The sequence below is a fragment of the Mobula hypostoma genome, chromosome 21 (assembly GCF_963921235.1).
Source record: "Mobula hypostoma chromosome 21, sMobHyp1.1, whole genome shotgun sequence".
In the NCBI taxonomy this organism is placed as follows: Eukaryota; Metazoa; Chordata; class Chondrichthyes; order Myliobatiformes; family Myliobatidae; genus Mobula; species Mobula hypostoma.
Window position 1 is genome coordinate 41124701 of NC_086117.1, and position 20060 is coordinate 41144760.

The 20060-nt window shown below is 40.6% G+C and overlaps 1 protein-coding gene across 2 annotated transcripts in view; it reads right to left on the bottom strand.

Moving 5' to 3' along the window:
* pnpla7b (patatin-like phospholipase domain containing 7b) overlaps positions 1–20060 on the bottom strand; it is a 334759-nt gene that overhangs the window by 217775 nt on the left and 96924 nt on the right. Inside the window, exons 13-15 of one of the 2 annotated variants that reach the window (XM_063073811.1) lie at positions 10058–10129; positions 8203–8255; positions 7364–7510 (exon numbers count right to left, since the gene is read on the bottom strand). In XM_063073811.1, coding sequence (XP_062929881.1) covers positions 7364–7510; positions 8203–8255; positions 10058–10129 — 272 coding nt within the window. Of the gene's footprint in view, positions 1–7363; positions 7511–8148; positions 8256–10057; positions 10130–20060 lie in introns of both variants that reach the window. The other variant, XM_063073810.1, reaches the window with a different exon arrangement.

Consider the following 20060-nt stretch of genomic DNA (forward strand, 5'->3'; position numbering starts at 1 on the left):
AAAAAAAAAGGGTAGAGTAGACATTGAACTGCTGGAGAGTGTTGTAGAAGAGGGTGTAATGGGGGACCAAGAGATGTCAGACAACCTCAGTATGTATTTTATGTCAATCTTCACTGTGAAAGACACGAGCAGTTTGCCAGAAATTCAAAACTGCCAGGGGGGCAGAAGTGAGCGTAGTTCTTATTCCTAAGGAGAAAGTGCTTTGGAAACTGAAAAGCCTGAAGGTAGAAAAGTCACCTGAATGAGAGGGACTACACTCCACAGTTCTGAAAGAGGTAGCTGAAGAGATTGCAGTGGCATAACTCGTGAACTTTCAAGAATCACCAGATTCTTGAGTGGCTCTGGAGGACTGGAAAATTGCAAATGTCATTTCATTCATTAAGAAAGGTAGGAGGCAAAATTCAGGAAATTATAGGCTCATTATGCTGACCAGTGGTTGGTAAAACGTTGGAGTCCATTACTAAATGATGAGGTTTCAGGATACTTGGAGGCACCCAATAAAATAGGCCAAAGTCCACATGGTTTCCTTAAGGGGAAACATTGCCTGAGATATCTGTTGGAATTCTTTGAAAAAATACCAGGCAGGATAAACAATGGAAGAAGTTATTTACTTGAATTTTCAGAATCCCTTTAATGATATGCTGCTCATGAGGCTGTTAAACAAGTTAAGAGCCCGTGGTATTACGGAAAATAGCATGGATAGGAGATTGGCTGACTGGCAAGAAACAGAGAGTTGGAATAAAGGGGGCCTTTTCTGGTTGCCTGCCGGTGTTCCACAGGGGTTGGTTTTGGGACCGCTTCTATTCATATTATATATCAATTATCTGGATGACACAATTGATAGCTTTGTGGCTAAATTTGCAAGTGATACAACAGGGGCAGGCAGCATTGAGGAAAGGGAGTGTCTACAGAAGGACTTGGACAGATTAGGAGAATGGGCAAAGAAGTGGCAATTAGAATAGTGTAGAGAAGTGTTTGGACACGCACTTTGGTAGAAATAATAAATGTGTAGACTATCTGTAGACTACATCAGCCATAATCGAATAGTGGTGCAGACTCAATGGGCCAAATGGCCTAATTCTGCTCCTATGTCTTATGGTCTTCCATTCTAAAGAATAGTCTCAGCTAAAATTATTTTGCTCAATAGATCAAGAGTCTGTATTCACTGATTTACATTCAAAGGAGAAGCCAATTCTAAAATTATTATCCTTGTTTTCAAGGCCAATCTTGTTTCCCTACTGATAAAACTAACTTCAAATTGTAATGTGTTACATATAATATTCACTGCCTGTCTTACGATTTGGCCTCTTCTCTGAAAATTTACAAAGTCAGTCATTCACCTCTTCTAGTTCAAGAAGTCTATAAGATTTGTGTTTCCGTAATTCTGGCTGGCTTGCTTTCAACTGCTTAAAGAGCAAAAGCTTCTGTAAATAAAATCTAAATACTAACTACTTAAAAGATAAAACAGGGGAAATAAAAATGGGCAATAATAAAATGGCAGAAATGTTGAACAACTATCAAGTAGCTTGACAGTATTTCCTATTCGACTAGAGAAACCATGGGAAACTAATTAGCAATGGCTAGTGAAGAAATCAAAACAATTAACATAACTTTTTACAGGTTGAGTACCCCTTTATCCAAAATCCAAAAAGCTCATCAATCCTAATTATTTTGAGCACTGACACAAAGTCACAAATGGAAAATTCCTCAAGGTTCCCAGGCAATGCGCAGGTCTCTGCACACCACAGACAGTTCTGAGAAGTGATCTGACGTACGAACGGAAACTCACGAAAAACAGAGAAACACTGCATAGAGTGATAAATGAAGATCACGATGATGCATTGAAAGAGTGGATTCGTCAGCATCTTATGCCACTTAACAGTATGCTGATCATGAAACAAAGATCAATCATGATAAACTGAAAATTGAAGGTAATTGTTTCATGCAGAAAATTATTTAAAATATTATATAAAATTAGACCCCTCCTGTGGAACGGGCGGCTGTTTGAAACCAATGGTAAATATGAAGCTAATCGCAACACTGGAACCTGGTAATAGACACAGTTGGAGGCAGTCAGTCAACTCCAACAGTCTGTGGAGGACCCAGCTCCATTACATCAGACTGCGCTCTGACTGTGGACTGTTCAGTCTATGAGCTTCCAACCAGCTGTACATAAGATGTATATGTATTATACATGGATTTTGTGTTTAAACTTGGGTTCCATCCCCAAAGTATTTCATCATATAGATGCAAATATTCCAAAAACCGAAACAGCCTCAAGCATTTCAGGTAAGGGATGTCAACCTGTAATAAAAAGTACTAGGTAAATTAATGAGATTAAGATGTTAAATGCAGGTTCAAAGTTCAAAGTAAATTTATTATCAAAGTACATATATGTCACCTTATACAACCCTGAGATTCATCTTCTTGCAGGCAAAAAGAACAAATCCAAGACACACAATAAAATCGATGAAAGACCACACCCAACAGGACGGATACACGACCAATATACAAAGGACAACAAACTGCAAATACAAAAGAGAGAAAAGAATCATAATAATACTGAACCAATAATTAACCAAAACATGAAATGAAGAGTCCTTGAAAGTGAGTCCACAGGTTGTGGGAATAGCTCAGCGATAGGTCGAGTGAAGTTGTGTGACGTTATCCCCTCTGGCTCAAGAGCCTGATGTTTGAGGGGTAATAAATGTCCCAGAAAGAGGCTCCTGTACATTCTTCCTGATGGCAGCAATGATAAGAGAGCATGGCCTGGGTGGGAGAGGTCCTTGATGGTGAATGCTGCTTTCCTGTGACAGCACTCAGAGTCGATGTGCTCTGTGGTGGGGAGGGCTTTACCCGTGATGGCCAAAGCCGCATTCACTACTTTCTGTAGGATTTTCCATTCAAGGGCATTCATGTTTTCATACCAGATTGTGATGAAGCCAGTCAATATACTCTCCACTGCACATCTATAGAAGCATGTCAAAGTATTAGATGTCACGCCGAATCTTCACAAACTTCTAAGTAGAGACACTGCAGTGCTTTCTTTGTTATTGCACTTCTGTGCCGAGCACAGGACAGATCCTCTGAAATGATAATACCAAAGAACTTAAAGTTATTGACCTTCTCCACCTCTGATCCCCTGATGAGGACGGTTTCCTCCTCCAGGGTTCAATAATCAGCACCTTGGTCTTGCTGACATTGAGTGAAAAGTTGCTGTTGTGACACCACCCAAACTCTACGTGCTGATTCAGCCAATGACTGTGCTGCTGTCAGTAAACTTAAATATGGTACTGGAGCTGTGATTAGCCACACAGTCATAAGTATGGAGATGGTGCTGTATAAGAAGATGTTGTTGTCAATCCAAACTGACTGGTGTCTACAAGGGAAGAAAACAAGGATTTAATTGCACAAGGAGGTATTGAGGCCAAGGTCTTGAAGTTTGTTGATTAGCTTTGAGAGGATGATAGAGTTGAATGCAAAGCTGTAGTCGATAAAACATCCTGATGTATGCATCTTTGCTGTCCAGATGTTCCAAGGTTCAGTGAAGAGCCAATGAAATGGTATCTGCTGTGGACCTGTTGTGTCAGTTGGCAAATTGAAGCCGACTGGATAATAGTCATAGAGGCAGGTTACCATGTTCTTCTTAGGCACTGGTATAAATGAAGCTTGCTTGAAGCAGGTGGGAACTTCAGACTGTCAAAGCAAGAGGTTAAGGATCTTAGTGAACACTCCAACCAATGGATCAGCTTTAGTAGTCAGCCAGGTAGCCCATCTGGGCCGGATACTTTCTATGGTTTCACACCCCTGAAGGATGGTCTCATATTGGCCTCAGAGACTGAAATCACAAAGTCATTGGAGGCCATCAGAGTTCATAAAGGTTCCACCATGTTTTAACAGTCAAAGTGAGCACAGAAGATATCGAGCTCACCTGGGAGAAAAGCCCTGCTGTTACCCATGTAAGAGGTAATAGCACTCAAGCCCTGCCATAGCTGTCAAGAATCCCCCAGTGACCCGGGTTTAGTCTGGAATTGCCATGTGAGATGGCTTTCCTGAGACTGTACCTGGACCTCTTTTATCTTACTTGGTTGCCAGACCTGTCACTGATCTGGTCCTCGGCAGATTGCTGATCTCATGGTTCATCCAGGGCTTCTTGTTGGGGGAATTCTCTGAGTACTTTTGGGGGGACACACTTGTCCACCACTCTTTTAATAAAGCCCATGACAACCATGGTGTATTCATTCAGATTGTCTGAGGTCTTGAACACAGCTCAGTCCACCAATTCAAAGCAATCCCATAGCAGATATACAAACATTGGTCAGGCTGCATCAAGTTGTGTACAGTTCTGGTCACACTGTAGGAAGAATGTAGCAAAATAAAAATGAAGAACAGAAGAGATTCACTAGGATGTTGCTTGGAGTGAAGGGCTATAGTTAGAAGGAGATATTGGATAAAATGGCTTTATTTGCATTGGAATGTAGGAAGCTGAGGGGTGACATGATAGAGGTTTATAAAAAGAGAAGAACAGGCAGATTAGACAATGAGAAACTTCTACCCAGGAGAGAGTCTGGAATGAGAGGTGAAAAGGGAGAAACTTAAAGGAGATCAGAGGGGCTTTTTCCACACAAAAGGTGGTAAATATTTGAAATGTGCAGCCATGGGAGGCTGTGGAATCAGATACTGGATGTGCAAGGACGGAGGTAGAGGGATAATGGGCCTTATACAGGGAAATGAGATAGGCATCACGATTGGCATGAAAGATCTGTTCCATTTCTATGTTGTATGTTTCTATAATTTGTTGAGAGTAACAAATGTTCAGAACCTGAAGCTCTACACCCCAGGGTTTGCAAAACAGGTGCATTAGTTGTCATCTACTGGAGTTTCTTGGGAAGTTTACAGTGGATTGGAAAACAAAAGTAATAAAGCCATATATGAGAGAATGAGAGAGAAATTAAGGGATTCTGCCAATCACCCTAACATCACTTGTCAGGAAATTCAGAAATCCATTATTAAGGAAGTGTTAAATTAGATTGAATAATTGTGAGTTTCGTTGTAGTTATGCATATATTTCTTTCTTATGCTTATATTTTATATACTTACTTATATAAAAAGTATGTAATTGTTCAGTGAACTTTTTAGTGGCTGCAACTGCCTTTGTATTTTTTTCTGAAAGTTTCTTAGTTCTAGTGGTGGGTATCACATTACTTGAATAGGGGGCATCTTATTGGTTATCTGCTATCTATAGAAACAATGGAATTAGTAACTTGGTATAAGAAGACCAGACCACCTTGATTCTTTCTTCATCTTTGCTGTTCCTTTCTCCTAGGCTTTCTTTATCTATTGGTCTTTGCGTTCTCCCTATCCCCACGTTTCCTTTGTTCTTTTTAACACTTCATAAAACGATTGTAATTAACAATTTTTATGCCTCATTCTTGACTTCAGAAGAGCTATGGATTGCATAAACATCAGGATCCAAAAGAAGTGACTATTGGGCACTTAGAAAAGCATAATATGAATCTATGAATCTCTTTTTCTTTCTTTTTTCTTTATTTTCATTTTTTTCTTTAATTGGGTTCTTTCAGGTTTCTTGCTCTACGGCTACCTGTGAGCAAGAAAATCTCAAGGCTGTATAATTTATACATTCTTTGATAATAAAAAAATAATCTCGAAAGGACAATTATGTTTAACAAGTTTACTCTAGTTCTTTGTAGAAGAAATCAACAGGGTAGATAACATAAAAATAATGCATTTCCCCAACTATATCGATAAAGTGTCACAATAAAGGCTAATGCACAGAACAAGGGCTTCAGAAACTGAGGATAAAATATTAGCTTGGATAGAAGTTTGGTCAAAAGATAGAGAAGGACAATGAGACATTTTCCAGTTGACAAATTGTAACTAATATGATGCCTCAGGGATCAGTGCCAGAAATTCAGTTGTTTGTAATTTATATTAAATGACATATGAAAAGACTGGCTTCATCCAAGTTTTCTAGGCCATCTAAAGATAGGAAAGTAAATTTCAAAGAAGGAAGCAAAGAAATTGTGAGGAGCTGCAACCAGATTAAATGAATGGGCAAAATTATAACAGCTGGATTGTGAAAGGAAATATGAGGTGATTAATTTTGAGGGGAAAAATTAAACATTATTTAAATGTAAGTATTATTATAAAGGGCTTGGGTGACTACATACAAGACCCACAAACTCAGCTAAGAGGTATAACAAAGCATTAAAGCAGCAAATGCTATGTGGTTCTTTATTACAAAGGAAATGGAGGGCATTACTAAGAAAATTCTGTTTTTGGTGACAGCACATTTGGAGCAGTCTACTACACAATTTTGTTGGAGACAGTATACTGAAGGGTCACTAGATAGATTCCTGGGTTAGGGTGGGGTATCTTTGATGAATGATTTTATATATTGATATATGAAACACTAGAGTCTAAAGGGACTTGACAGAGAGACACTATGAAGATATTTCCCTATGTGGAGGAGTGTGCAACAAGGAGCCATTGGTATAGAAAGAGAGGTTGAAATCAAGATCTATTTCTTTTTTTTGAGATTCTCTACACAAAGTTCTTTTTTGAATGTTTGCTGCTCATTTTACTGAATAACTATGCTCAATGACTACTAAATAGTTTTATTCTTACATATTATACTCCAATGTACCAAACTTTAGCTTCAAGTTATGTGTGTAATCAATAATGTTCATTGCACATCTTGGTATCTAACTTCTTCCTTGATAATTTGGAAAGTCAATCATTCAGCAATATGAGGTAATCTAACCTAAAGTTAATAAATCAAATGTAGTTTGATCTAAACTTATCAACACAAAATGGTTTTGTGAGTCAAAGCATGTAATCAGTTATTCCTTGATTAAAGCCTGCAAGATGAAAGACCTACACAATTCTTTAGGAAGGGAAAAAAGGTGGTGTGAATGATTTTGGTCACTTCTCTGCAAGCAAAATCCAACTTTCAAAAAAACTATTCCAGGCACTTAAGGACAAGTGTAAACAAGTTACCTTTTTGTTACTCACTTTGGTCATCTTTAATTTCCCTATAACTTCTCTGCTGCCTCTATTTCTCCTTCTTCAAACATGGTTCTTTCTCTCCTTCTCAATTATAGTCTCTTAATTTCTGTTACAGTACAATATCTACACTAGCAATTGATATCAAGTGCAACCTTCAAGAACTGGAGACAAGAAAAGATTCCATTTACAGGCATTTCCAATTAAAAGCACATGTATAATGACTCTTAGATGGCTCCAAACCCAGATTAACAAATACATTACTCAATGTAATCCACAGTACCAAGTACCAAGTTTTTATTAGATATTGGTTGAGGCGATTGTTTTTATTACTCACATCCAGCTTCATCAAAGTCAGGAGATCCTTCTTGGCCGCCTCCAAGATCTGCTGTCTATGGTTGTTGATGCCAGGGCTCTCCTCGCCCTCAATGTAGCGGTAAATAGAAGGCTGCTCCATCATGGTAACACTCTTCTTCACAGAAGACTATTGAAACAGAAGGAAGTCAGTTTACAGATTCAGTTTCCTACCTTTTAATAACGTACATCTAATAGCACTTCATATATAGTAATACAATCTCACGCAGAGGAATTGGATGAATTTGCTGGGATAAGTCTATCCCAATCTCAGGGATATTCCTATCTTTTTTTCAAAGGATTGTGGAGAAACATGGATAATGAAGACATAGCAAAAAATACTGCAAATGATGCAAATCTGAAACAAAAAACAGAAAATGTTGCAAATACACAGCCGGTCAGGCATGAGCCATTGAATTGAAAGGCCTATGGCCTGAAATGTTCATTGCTTCCCTTTCCATAGATGATGACTGACTAGATACCTTGTATTTTCTATTTTATTCAGTTTATAACAGCTACAATTCTTATTGTATGCACATTATGGTTCCTTATTTATGCTGAAACGTTCCAATCGTCTTTAAAGTGCATTGATGCTCTTAATGGCAAACTCAAGATAACCACAGGATCCTTTGGAACTGGACAATTATTTTTGGCCATTGTTAATGATGCCCAGCTTGGAAAGCATCTGTTGCATGCCTCACTAACCTCAGTTCTTCACAGTTCAGTTCCCTTAACTAAGGACAGGGTATAGTGGAAGTTGATAATTACCTTAATGGTAGACATGATAGGACTGGAACTAAGCTCCTCTGTTGAGTGACTGACCTTAGATTTCTCATACGCAATATTCGTGTCAGATTTACTATTAGCTGGTTCTCCTGCAATAATAAAAGCCAATTATTTTGCAGCAAAAGAACTACTCATTAATCCAATAATACATCAACACACATTTGCAATCTATACGAAACATCCCCAGCTTCGCCATACTGAATACTAAAGGTTAGTTCTAAAGTGAAATTAATCTGCTGGTTTTGTTAAGAGTTAGGGCATACATGTAAATAACACTCTCTTGCTGAAAGTTCTCAAAATTGCATTGCATTCTGCATCTCCATACCTATTAAGCTTTCTATTGGGAATGGAATTCAGCAGTGCAGAGAGTGTTTAATTTGTGATTACATTAAAATTTTTTTTCACAAGAACAGTGAAGCTTTTATATCATCACAGAAACAAGGTGTACAGAACAAATTGTAAAGATTCCATATCAGAATTAGAATCAGAATCCTTTATTATCGCCAAGTATGTGGACACATACAGGGAATTTGATGCCAGTTTCCCTGAGTTCTCGCTGTACAGAATCAAAAAGCAAACAAAACAATAGTGCAAATAATCATGAACTATATACAATGAGGTATACCTGTGTATGTACAGGTGAACTTGGTTTATAATAGACTAAAATTCAAGTGTTCATAAGACTGATGGCATACGGAAAGAAACTGTTCTTGTACCTATTTGTCCTGGCATACAGTGATCTAAAGCGCCTACCAGAAGGAAGGAGTTGGAACAGGTGATGTCCAGGGTGTGATGGGTCTACAAACAAGGGGAAGATTTTTTAAATTGTAAAAACAACGAACAGTAGAGAGTTGTTGCTTTCCTGACTTCAAAACAAGTGTGGTAAACAAGTTCCCATTCAAAATTTGAAGATAGCTTATTACTTTAAAAAGTCTACCTAATGCATTCCACAAAACCAGCACATTTTGAATGCAGGAACAGCTCAGTTTGCCTCTAATATTTCAAAATTAGCATAAATAGTTACATGCTGCTAATCTCATTATCACAGTCTTCCAAGCTGCAGGGCTCCACAAATGAAGGAAAGGATCGGCAAACTCAAACTCAGCAATTGATGATGGGCAGGTGTACACATGTACAAGGGAGGGGGAGGAATACACAAGTAGTACAGAGTCAATATGTGACCTTCAATAGTAGCTTAGCTGACATAGGCTACTCATCGGCTGGTGGCAAGCCTGAAACTAAAGGCAAGCATCTTCATGAAGTGGAGAGAAAGAACACCTGCTGTGTTATGAAGGAAAAACTGTGAATAACAGATAAGGGCAAGTACTTCTGCATTTTGAGGGCTCACCTGGAGCATTAGGCCCTAAACAAACCCCTTGTTGGTAAATTATTTTTTTTTTTAAAAGGCATTGCAGGCGCTGGAAACCTGAAACACAGGAAATGTTGAGCAGGTCAGGCAGCATCTGTACAAGGAAAGACCATGTTTCTGATCTAAAACCCTTCACAGTGTGACTAATATTGAATCTACAATTACAGCTGTCCACTTCAAAAGCCCACTCGAGGTTCTGACAATGGTAGGTGCCAATACCACAGTGTTCACTACACATGTAAAACAACTCTACATTGCAGATACTGGAAAACAAGGCAAGTCGCAGTACGACCAGGTTCTTTGTAAATTAATCTGCAGCTGCTGGAAATCCGAGCAACACACACAAAATGCTGGAGGAACTCAGCATGTCAGGCAGCACCTATCGAAAAGAGTACAGTCTACGTTTCGGGCTAAGACATCGACTGTACTCTTTTCCATAGACGCTACCTGATCTGCTAAGTTCCTCCAACATTTTGTGCGTGTTGTTCTTTGTAAATCATGTTGCCTGCCCTATATACTGACCTGGGATATCCAAGGGTATCGAAGTCGTGCGAAACCTCTTGCTAGAACCATCTCCCATGACATTCTTGGAATCTGAAAAGTAAAAAAAGGATTAAAACAATATTCAACTTAAATCACATACACTTCCCAGGTTCCATCATAAGCAGCATGGATATATGACCATATAACCAAATCAATCAAAAAACATGATCCTGAGAGGTCCTGTTGATGATGGAGATCCTGCACATTTCAAACCTCATTCTGCTAATGACATTACCCTCACCCTTTGTGAAATACGATTGGTGCCTTCTCGCCTATTTCTTAGTAGTATTCACGATACATAGCTCACAATTTCTTGAATTAACACCACACAGCCCCAAGTATAGCTGCTAAGGGAAGTGAAAATGACCAACCAGTGGACCAGGAGGCATCTTCTACAATGTCATGTGCACATCAAGCCATCCCATTTCTCCACTTATTTTCCCATAACCCATTCTCTTTTCCACGTCCTTGATAAAACAAGTCCTATTTTCCCGTTTATACTATGAGTAATTTACCGAGCAACCAGCGTATCCTTCGACTGTGGGAGGCAAACCAGAGCGCCCAGAGAAAACCCAGGGGAGTAACTGGACAAATGTGCAAACTCTGTGCATTCAGCACCAAAAGACAAGATCAAAGCCAGGTCTGTGGAGCTGTAAAGGGTGCTGCGCTGATTGATTCCTAGACTCGGCGCTGCTAAATGTTAGCAATGGAAAGAATTTTCAACTGCCTGAGCTGGTGCAGAATTTATGGAAAGCTTTAAACTTGACAAATTATAGGCAACCCTGTGTCACGGGGTGGGATTGTGTTCCTAGGAAATAGCCCATATCACGATTTTCCACATCAATTTTGTATGACCAAATTTTTATTCCAAATCCCAGATATTCTTTAGTACCAATTTGTGAGTTCCCATTACCCAAACTGCCATAATGTGGGAGTCACCTGCACCATAATTATTCACCACAATATCACAAATATTGTTAATTGAGTAACAAATACATTAGCAAGGGTAGAGTGATAAGTTCACTCTTCTTAAAAATTCCATCAATGAACCATGTCAAAAATAACACTGGATCTCAGCAAGTTAAAGTACACCAAGATCTCTCACTGGTTTATGTCACTCTCGACCTCCTCTTCCTCCTCTTTCCTAGGTAATCACTTGAGACCAGAGATTTTGTAATAAAATCCATAATGCCACTAGGCATCCTAACTGCTGCTACATCTGCACCTTAATGTCAACAAAATTTTGGTCCACTTGACCACCAACATCTTCCTATTTCTTTATTTAAAATATGCTGCTTTTTGGTTTCATTTTTCCTAAAACCAGGAATAATCTTATGTTTTGTTTTCCATATTTCATTCTATTTTCCACGTCCACATCGTTCTCAATCCCCAAAGCTCAAGGCATTACACGAAGATTAATGTGGGTTTAGTGGTAAAGCAAACTCTAGTCACCCATCTCCAATCACCCTTAAAAGATATCTTTTAACTCACTTCTGCTGGGTAGGACTTCTAAGATTTGGACCCAACATCTAGGAATGGCCATACATTTTCAAGTCTAGGCAGGGCACTAATTGAAAGGTATCATACAGGGGGAGGCGGTTGTCTAAATATGCCCAAGATTTTATGAACCTCAATAAGGTCACTCCTCAGCCTCCTTCACTCCAGGGAAAATAGACCCAGCCTATCCAATCTTTCCTTATAACTCAAGCAAACAACAGGAACTCTGCAGATGCTGGAAATTCAAGCAACATACATCAAAGTTGCTGGTGAACGCAGCAGGCCAAGCAGCATCTATAGGAAGAGGCGCAGTCGACGTTTCAGGCCGAGACCCTTCGTCAGGACTAACTGAAGGAAGAGTGAGTAAGGGATTTGAAAGTTGGAGGGGGAGGGATAGAGCCGAGAGCTGGACAGGTGATAGGCAAAAGGGGATATGAGAGGATCATGGGACAGGAGGCCTAGGGAGAAAGACGGGGGGGGGGGTGACCCAGAGGATGGGCAAGAGGTATATTCAGAGGGACAGAGGGAGAAAAAGGAGAGTGAGAGAAAGAATGCGTGCATAAAAATGAGTAACAGCTGGGGTACGAAGGGGAGGTGGGGCCTAGCGGAAGTTAGAGAAGTCAATGTTCATGCCATCAGGTTGGAGGCTACCCAGACGGAATATAAGGTGTTGTTCCTCCAACCTGAGTGTGGCTTCATCTTTACAGTAGAGGAGGCTGTGGATAGACATGTCAGAATGGGAATGGGATGTGGAATTAAAATGTGTGGCCACTGGGAGATCCTGCTTTCTCTGGCGGACAGAGCGTAGATGTTCAGCAAAGCGGTCTCCCAGTCTGCGTCGGGTCTCACCAATATATAAAAGGCCACATCGGGAGCACCGGACGCAGTATATCACCCCAGTCGACTCACAGGTGAAGTGATGCCTCACCTGGAAGGACTGTTTGGGGCCCTGAATGGTGGTAAGGGAGGAAGTGTAAGGGCATGTGTAGCACTTGTTCCGCTTACACGGATAAGTGCCAGGAGGGAGATCAGTGGGGAGGGATGGGGGGGACGAATGGACAAGGGAGTTGTGTAGGGAGCGATCCCTGCGGAATGCAGAGAGAGGGGGGGAGAGAAAGATGTGCTTAGTGGTGGGATCCCGTTGGAGGTGGCGGAAGTTACGGAGAATAATATGTTGGACCCGGAGGCTGGTGGGGTGGTAGGTGAGGACCAGGGGAACCCTATTCCTAGTGGGGTGGTGGGAGGATGGAGTGAGAGCAGATGTACGTGAAATGGAGGAGATGCGTTTAAGAGCAGAGTTGATAGTGGAGGAAGGGAAGCCCCTTTCTTTAAAAAATGAAGACATCTCCCTCGTCCTAGAATGAAAAGCCTCATCCTGAGAGCAGATGCGGCAGAGACGGAGGAATTGCGAGAAGGGGATGGCGTTTTTGCAAGAGACAGGGTGAGAAGAGGAATAGTCCACATAGTTGTGAGAGTCAGTAGGCTTATAGTAGATATCAGTGGATAAGCTGTCTCCAGAGACAGAGACAGAAAGATCTAGAAAGGGGAGGGAGGTGTCGGAAATAGACCAGGTAAACTTGAGGGCAGGGTGAAAGTTGGAGGCAAAGTTAATAAAGTCAACGAGTTCTGCATGCGTGCAGGAAGCAGCGCCAATGCAGTCGTCGATATAGCGAAGGAAAAGTGGGGGACAGATACCAGAATAGGCACGGAACATAGATTGTTCCACAAACCCAACAAAAAGGCAGGCATAGCTAGGACCCATACGGGTGCCCATAGCTACACCTTTAGTTTGGAGGAAATGGGAGGAGCAAAAGGAGAAATTATTAAGAGTAAGGACTAATTCCGCTAGACGGAGCAGAGTGGTGGTAGAGGGGAACTGATTAGGTCTGGAATCCAAAAAGAAGCGTAGAGCTTTGAGACCTTCCTGATGGGGGATGGAAGTATATAAGGACTGGACATCCATGGTGAAAATAAAGCGGTGGGGGCCAGGGAACTTAAAATCATTGAAAAGTTTAAGAGCGTGAGAAGTGTCACGAACACTCAAGCACTCCAGTTCCAACAACGTCTTTGTGAATCTTTCCTGCGCCTTTCCTAGTTTAATCACTTCCTTCCTATTGCATAGAGTTAAACACAATGTTCCAGGTGCAGTCCCACCAATATCTACAGGTATAACATGATATCCCATCTCTTGCACTCCATGCCCCATCCAGTGAAGGGAAACATGGCAGTTACCTCATCTACCACCTTGCCCACCAGACAACCTTCTCTACTGTCTACCACGTCACCAGTTCCGGAGTCATCCACAAATCCACTAGTCACACCACCTACATCCTCATCCAAATTGTTGATATATACAACAACAGTGGACCCAGCACCAATCCTTGTAGTATACATTACTGATCACAGACCTCCAAACTGAAAGACAACCCTCCACCATCACCCTCTAAATCTTTCTATCAAGCCAATTTTGTATCTAATTGGCTATCTCACGCGAGCTCCCATGAAAGCTAACCTTCGGGGCCAGCATCTCATTCAAGCCTTGTTCAAAACCTTGCTAAAATCAATGTAAACAATGGCTACTACCACACAATAAATCTGGAATTCTACTTCTTCAGTGAATGTATCTGATGTTCTGCTTCCCTGCCCCTTAATTCCTTAAGCAAGACTGTGAGAGCTGCTGGTATAGAAACAATGTAGGTATGTTCAAAATTCTTAATTGTCATACCACTATAATCATAGTGAAACTTCTCAACAGCACTACTAATAAATGGGGGCCACAGATAGTGGAGCTACTGCCTCACTGTAGTCCTTAGATCAGTGGGATAAATTGCCCCTTGTGTGCAGTTGACTCTGGAGGGAACCAATTAGAATGTGAAGAGAAGAAAAGATTGATGTAAGATTAGTGTAAATGAGTGCTTGATGGCCAATTATTTTTTTTTCAGTGTTCCTGTGTTGTACTGCTGTGAGTGTGTGAGTGTGTGAGTGTGTGTGTGTGTGTGTGTATACACACACATGTATACATGTACACACACATGTATACATATACACACACACAAAAAAGAACAAAGAGAAGTACAACACAGGAACATTAAATACATAGACACATTAGATGCAGCTTGCCTGAGATTATTACATTCAGACCTAGACAAATTTCACATACAAATTCCACTTTGGAAAACAAATTCACACCAGTATGATTACTCACCCAAGGCATTAGAAGGCTCAAGAAATTGTACATTCTAGCCAACAGCAACAGTGATGCTTACTGTCACTAAGAAAGCTTTTGGCACAATGACCATCATAAATCAAAATATTGAGTAAGGAGATGGGATGTTATGTTGAAGTTATATAAACATTGGTGAGGCCTAATTTGGAGTATTGTGTGCAGTTTTGATCACCTGCCTATAGGAAAGATGCAAGTAACATTGAAAGAGTACAGAAAAAAAAAATTACAAGGATGTTGCCAGGTCTGTGGAGGACCTGTGATACAAGAAAAGATTGAATAGGTTTGGACTTTATTCCTTGGAATGTAGAAGACTAAGAGGGGATTTGATAGAGGTATACAAAATTATGAGGAGTATAGATGGGATAAATGCAAGCAGGCTTTTTCCACTGAGGTTTGGTAGGACTATAACCAGAGGTCATGGGTTAAGGGTGAAAAGTGAAAAGTTTAAGGGGAACATGAGGGGAATCTTCACTCAGAGGATCGTAAGAGCATGAAGCAAACTGCCAACAGAAGTGGTGCATGTGAGCTCAATTTCAACATTTAAGAGAAATTTGGATAGGTACTTGGATTGTAGGGGTATAGAGGGCTACGGTCCAGGTGCGGGTCAATGGGAGTAGGCAGTTTAAATGGTACAGCATGAACTAAATGGGCCAAAGGGCCTGTTTCTGTTCTGTACTTTTCTATGACTAAAAGTTGACTTTACCAATGTTGATAAATTACTGAACTGCTAGTCAGAGCACAAAACCATTAATGCAGAGGTAGCTACTTGAATCCCACCATGGCAGCTAGGAGTTTAAATAGCTCCAACATGAAAAAGTTGGTCTCAGTTGTAGCAACATTGAAACTCGTCAACTTCCATTGCACCTTTCCAGAGACAAGATCTCTCTGACTCCCATCATCTCACAGTATATGCAATGCTCAGAGTTCAAACTCCCTACTATCACAGATATCTTCACCAAAGCTATGAAAGAATATGTCTCACTCAACATTTAAAGAGTAAAGGTTTTTCACAGACCTGCTCCTGCCACATCACTAGCCCTTTCCACATTACGAAAGCTACCTTTCAATGATAGGAGATATTTACGAAAAATAGACCACCTCTCCACAAACAAGGGTCTTCAGCTGCTTGAGGAAGCAAGTGTCTTAAAATCAGTACCTCAAACTTAACAAGTTTATGGTCAGCAAAGCAGCGGTTATCTGCTTTCTCCCAATGTGCTTTGGAAATATGGACAATTTATATAGCAAGCACCAGAAAGCACTAGAAAATTATCATTGGTTTGCCTATTCTCTGGTGGGTTTAAGGAGCTTTTCCTGCCAATATCCCCAGCATCAAAGCACAGAACAGTTTCTCAAGGGAAGTCTTGCACTCAAAACAATAACTGTGTTTTTCTTTCCACAGGTGCTGCCCGGCCTACTGAGTGATTCCAGCGTTTTCTGTTTTTATTTCAAATTTCCAACATCAGTAGGGTTTCTCCCCAATTTTCATCTTTGCTGGGCAGTTCACAATGTCCACACGCCTCTGCACTTAGATGTCTGATCCAAAACTGCTCAAACTTAGGGGTGCATTTAGACAAGCTCCTCACCTTTAGGTTCTTCAACAAAACCACACAAAAATTAAACATGTGAACCACACTGCATTCAAACCACCCGCTGTCTTCTCAGGCACCTTCCTCCTCACAAAACAGCATCAGTGAATCTTCAAACAGGCTCACACACCACCTCAGGACCCATAAAATTCATCACTAAGCAAGTCACCCCTGAAGGACTTCTAACCAAAGAAACCACTGCAACCTTTTAGATAGATTCATAATCTCTGCCAGGGATCCTTTGGCCTATTAATGAACCATCTGAGCTCTTTGATTAGGTTCCACCTAATAACTCAATCTGGGATGCAAATTATGATTAGATTTCTATCTGGTTTTATTCCTATGCATCAGTAAATTACCCTAACACCTGCATGACATCTCCATCTGCAACCTTCTTCTGTTATTTTTCACTGAGCTTGTCATAAGTGTCAAGGATAAATTGTGTGCTTTCAAGGATATTGTCCTTAATAAATATGCCAAAAGAAACATTAAAAATTGCTGACACAAAGCAGAAACTATTTCCCTCATCAGAACTTGTGTTCCATGTCAAGAAAAAAAATCATTAATTTTTCACTGATCATAAATCTGCCTCCAGCAAAATAGCTCTGCCACTTGCAATGTCTGACACAAATGTTTGAATGATGTTATCCCTGTTATTCCTATTTTAAGAAGCATCATTAAAACCAATAAGTATTTCCATGCACATGTAACTCCTCTACTTCAACCACTATAAAAGGGAATGTAAGAAGAAAACTTCTATCCATTCAGCAGCTTTCACATCACTTTCAGAATGGGCCAAAGCTTTCTAAGTGCAGTCACTATTGTAGGATAAAAAGCAGCCAATTTGCACGCATCTAGCCTTGTGTTAATGGACTAATTATCAGTTTTTATCATGCTGTTTAACAGATAAATACTAGCTAAGCTTCAGGTTAAAATATTTTTAAAAAACAATGGCAAATTTGGCAATTTCTCTAACAGAAAATATGTTAAAGTTTATCAGAATAACGTAACACTTTTATATTCACCCATCTTTATAGTTTTTTTATTGTCATTGCCAATTGATCGCAGTCCCCCAAAACCATAACTGCCCGCCAAGATTTTTAAGCTCATCTCTAGAGTGGGATTTGAACCCACGACCTTCTGCTTGATAGCCACAAGTTCTACCAAGCCACATAAGCACTGATTATGTGTCGCTTTGCTCTTGTCTGAAAGGTGGCTAGCCTTGTTCTGTAGGAAAGTTCCATTTAGTTGGACTGCACCACCCCACCCGTCCCTTCTGGAAACAATTCTGCGGAAATCAACCAGGCACTATTCCACAAAGGTAGTCTTGGAGACTCTGGAGGAGGAGTTTGGGCTTTGTGGGATGATTCTCCAACTGATTGTCAAAGTTATTTGGCAGAATGCCTCATCACCAGTAGTCAAGACTAAAATACCAAGACCATGTATAGCCACAGTCTCAATCCCCCCACATACTGCCCTCAATGTGGCTGTGGTGCACATCAGATGGTCATCCATCTATCTACTGCATACTTTGTATTTACCAAGGTCTGAAAAGGAAGACTACGGTCTTTGTTTTGGGGGGGGCGGTGCAGAAGGGTCATTGCAAGAATCTACAGAACACAAGTCTTTTGGTTGTTCACAGGGCTAATACAGGACAATCATTGGCAGTGGAAGATTATCTACTTAAAATAGTTTAGTCTGGCCAAAACATACTGGTCTTCCAGGGTAAAGAAATACATATAATCAAATGTTGACAAATGGTGCATTCTAAGATGTAGGTTTACATAGAGAGGAAGGCACTGATATGGGATGCAATGACTACAGAGGCTCTCTGGGGAAGGTTATAGTCTAGGAACATGCTGTTACCAGATACTAAGAGGTTGAATCATGTGTAACAGCCTCTCAACAATGATGCAAAGCATGCAGGAGAAATATTTGTGACACTGGCATATTGTGAGAGAGTGCATTGAATTTGCGGGAGGAGAGAAAGCAGCACGCCGTGCGTGCGCAGCCCTCCGGTGAAAAATGATATCGTATCCGTTAAATAGGGGCCGTGGACAATTCTGATTCGATGGAGACAGACGTGAAAGCAGAGAGGAACATCTGGAAAAATTTCTGAAACACCAGTTCGCTGCTGTTGTTACTGCGTGATTGGGAATCTTTCGGAGGGAAGGCCTCAAAATCCCCAGCTTTGCCTGCTGTTGACGACCAAGATGGAGGTCGAATCGTTCGGATAGAGATGGCGCTCAGTACTCGGTGTCGGAGAGCTGATCAGAGCTCGAAGTTTTCGGATGACTCAGAGTTGGACCGTGGTCGGGTATGGCAGGGAGAGTCTTTCTTCCTTCTCCCGTCTGCGTGAGATGTGGGACATTTGAGAGACTTTGAACTTTTTACTGTGCTCATGGACTTCTTCATCAAGTTATGGTATTGTTGCACTGTTGTAACTATATGTTATAATTATGTGGTTTTGTTAGTTTTTTTAGTCTTGGTTTGTCTTGTGTTTTGTGATATAACACCGGAGGAAATATTGTATCATTTCTTAACGCATGCATTACTAAGTGACAATAAAAGAGGACTGCACGTCTTCATAATCTAATCTAAAAATTGCTTGGTACAGTAAGCAAAGTGAAATGCAAATTCTATCAATCCATGTATAATGAATGAAGTATGTTTTTGGAAAGAAACTACAAACGTTTGTACATTTGTGCCCTGCAGGTTAAACAATGTACAAATAACTTTTATCAAAATAATCACAAAGCTGATGAGGAACAGATGCAGCATACTGTTTTGTTGATTAATTTCAACATTGGGAAAGGGAGAAGCTGCCAAAAAAACTGAATTAAGTGAGAGGCTAGTAATACAGGTGTCAAAACCAGGGTACTATCTTCAGATTCATCTACAAAAAGAAAATGTAACGTACAACTAGGGACCTATAACATCAGAATCAGATCTAACATCGCTGGCAGTTTGTGAAATTTGTTGTTTTGCAGCAGCTATGCATTGCAATACATAATAATAAAAGCTATAAACTACAGTAAGTATATATAAAAAAGAAACTAAATTGAATAAGTCGTGCAAACAGAGAGGAAAAAGATACTACAGTCGTGTTCATGGGTTCATTGTCTATTCAGAGTTCCGACGGCAGAGAGGAGGCCGCATTGGGCACACCGGACACAACAGACGCTCCCAGCAGGTTCGCATGTGAAGTGTTGCCTCACCTGGAAGGACTGTTTGTAGGATTCCTTTGGAGATGGCGGAAGTTGAGGAGGATCATGTGTCGAATACAAATGCTTAAGAGGTAGTAGGCAAGGACAAGGGGAACTCTATCACTGTTAAGGTGGTGGGAAGATGGGGTGAGCACAGATATTTGGGAAATGGAGGAGATGTGGGTGAGGGCAGCACCGATGTAGAGGGAGGAAAACTCCGTTCTTTGAAGAACAAGGACATCTCTGATGTCCTGGAAGGGAAAGCTGCATCCTGGGAACAGATGCACTGGAGATGAAGAAACTGAGAAAAAGGAATTGCATTTTTACAGAAGACAGGGTGGAAAGCAGTGTAGTCAAAATATGCATGGGAATCAGTGGGTTTATAAAAGATGTCGGTCGACAGTTTGGCTCCAGAGATGGAGACAAAGATCCAAAAAGAGGAAGGAAGTGTCAGAAATGGACCAAGT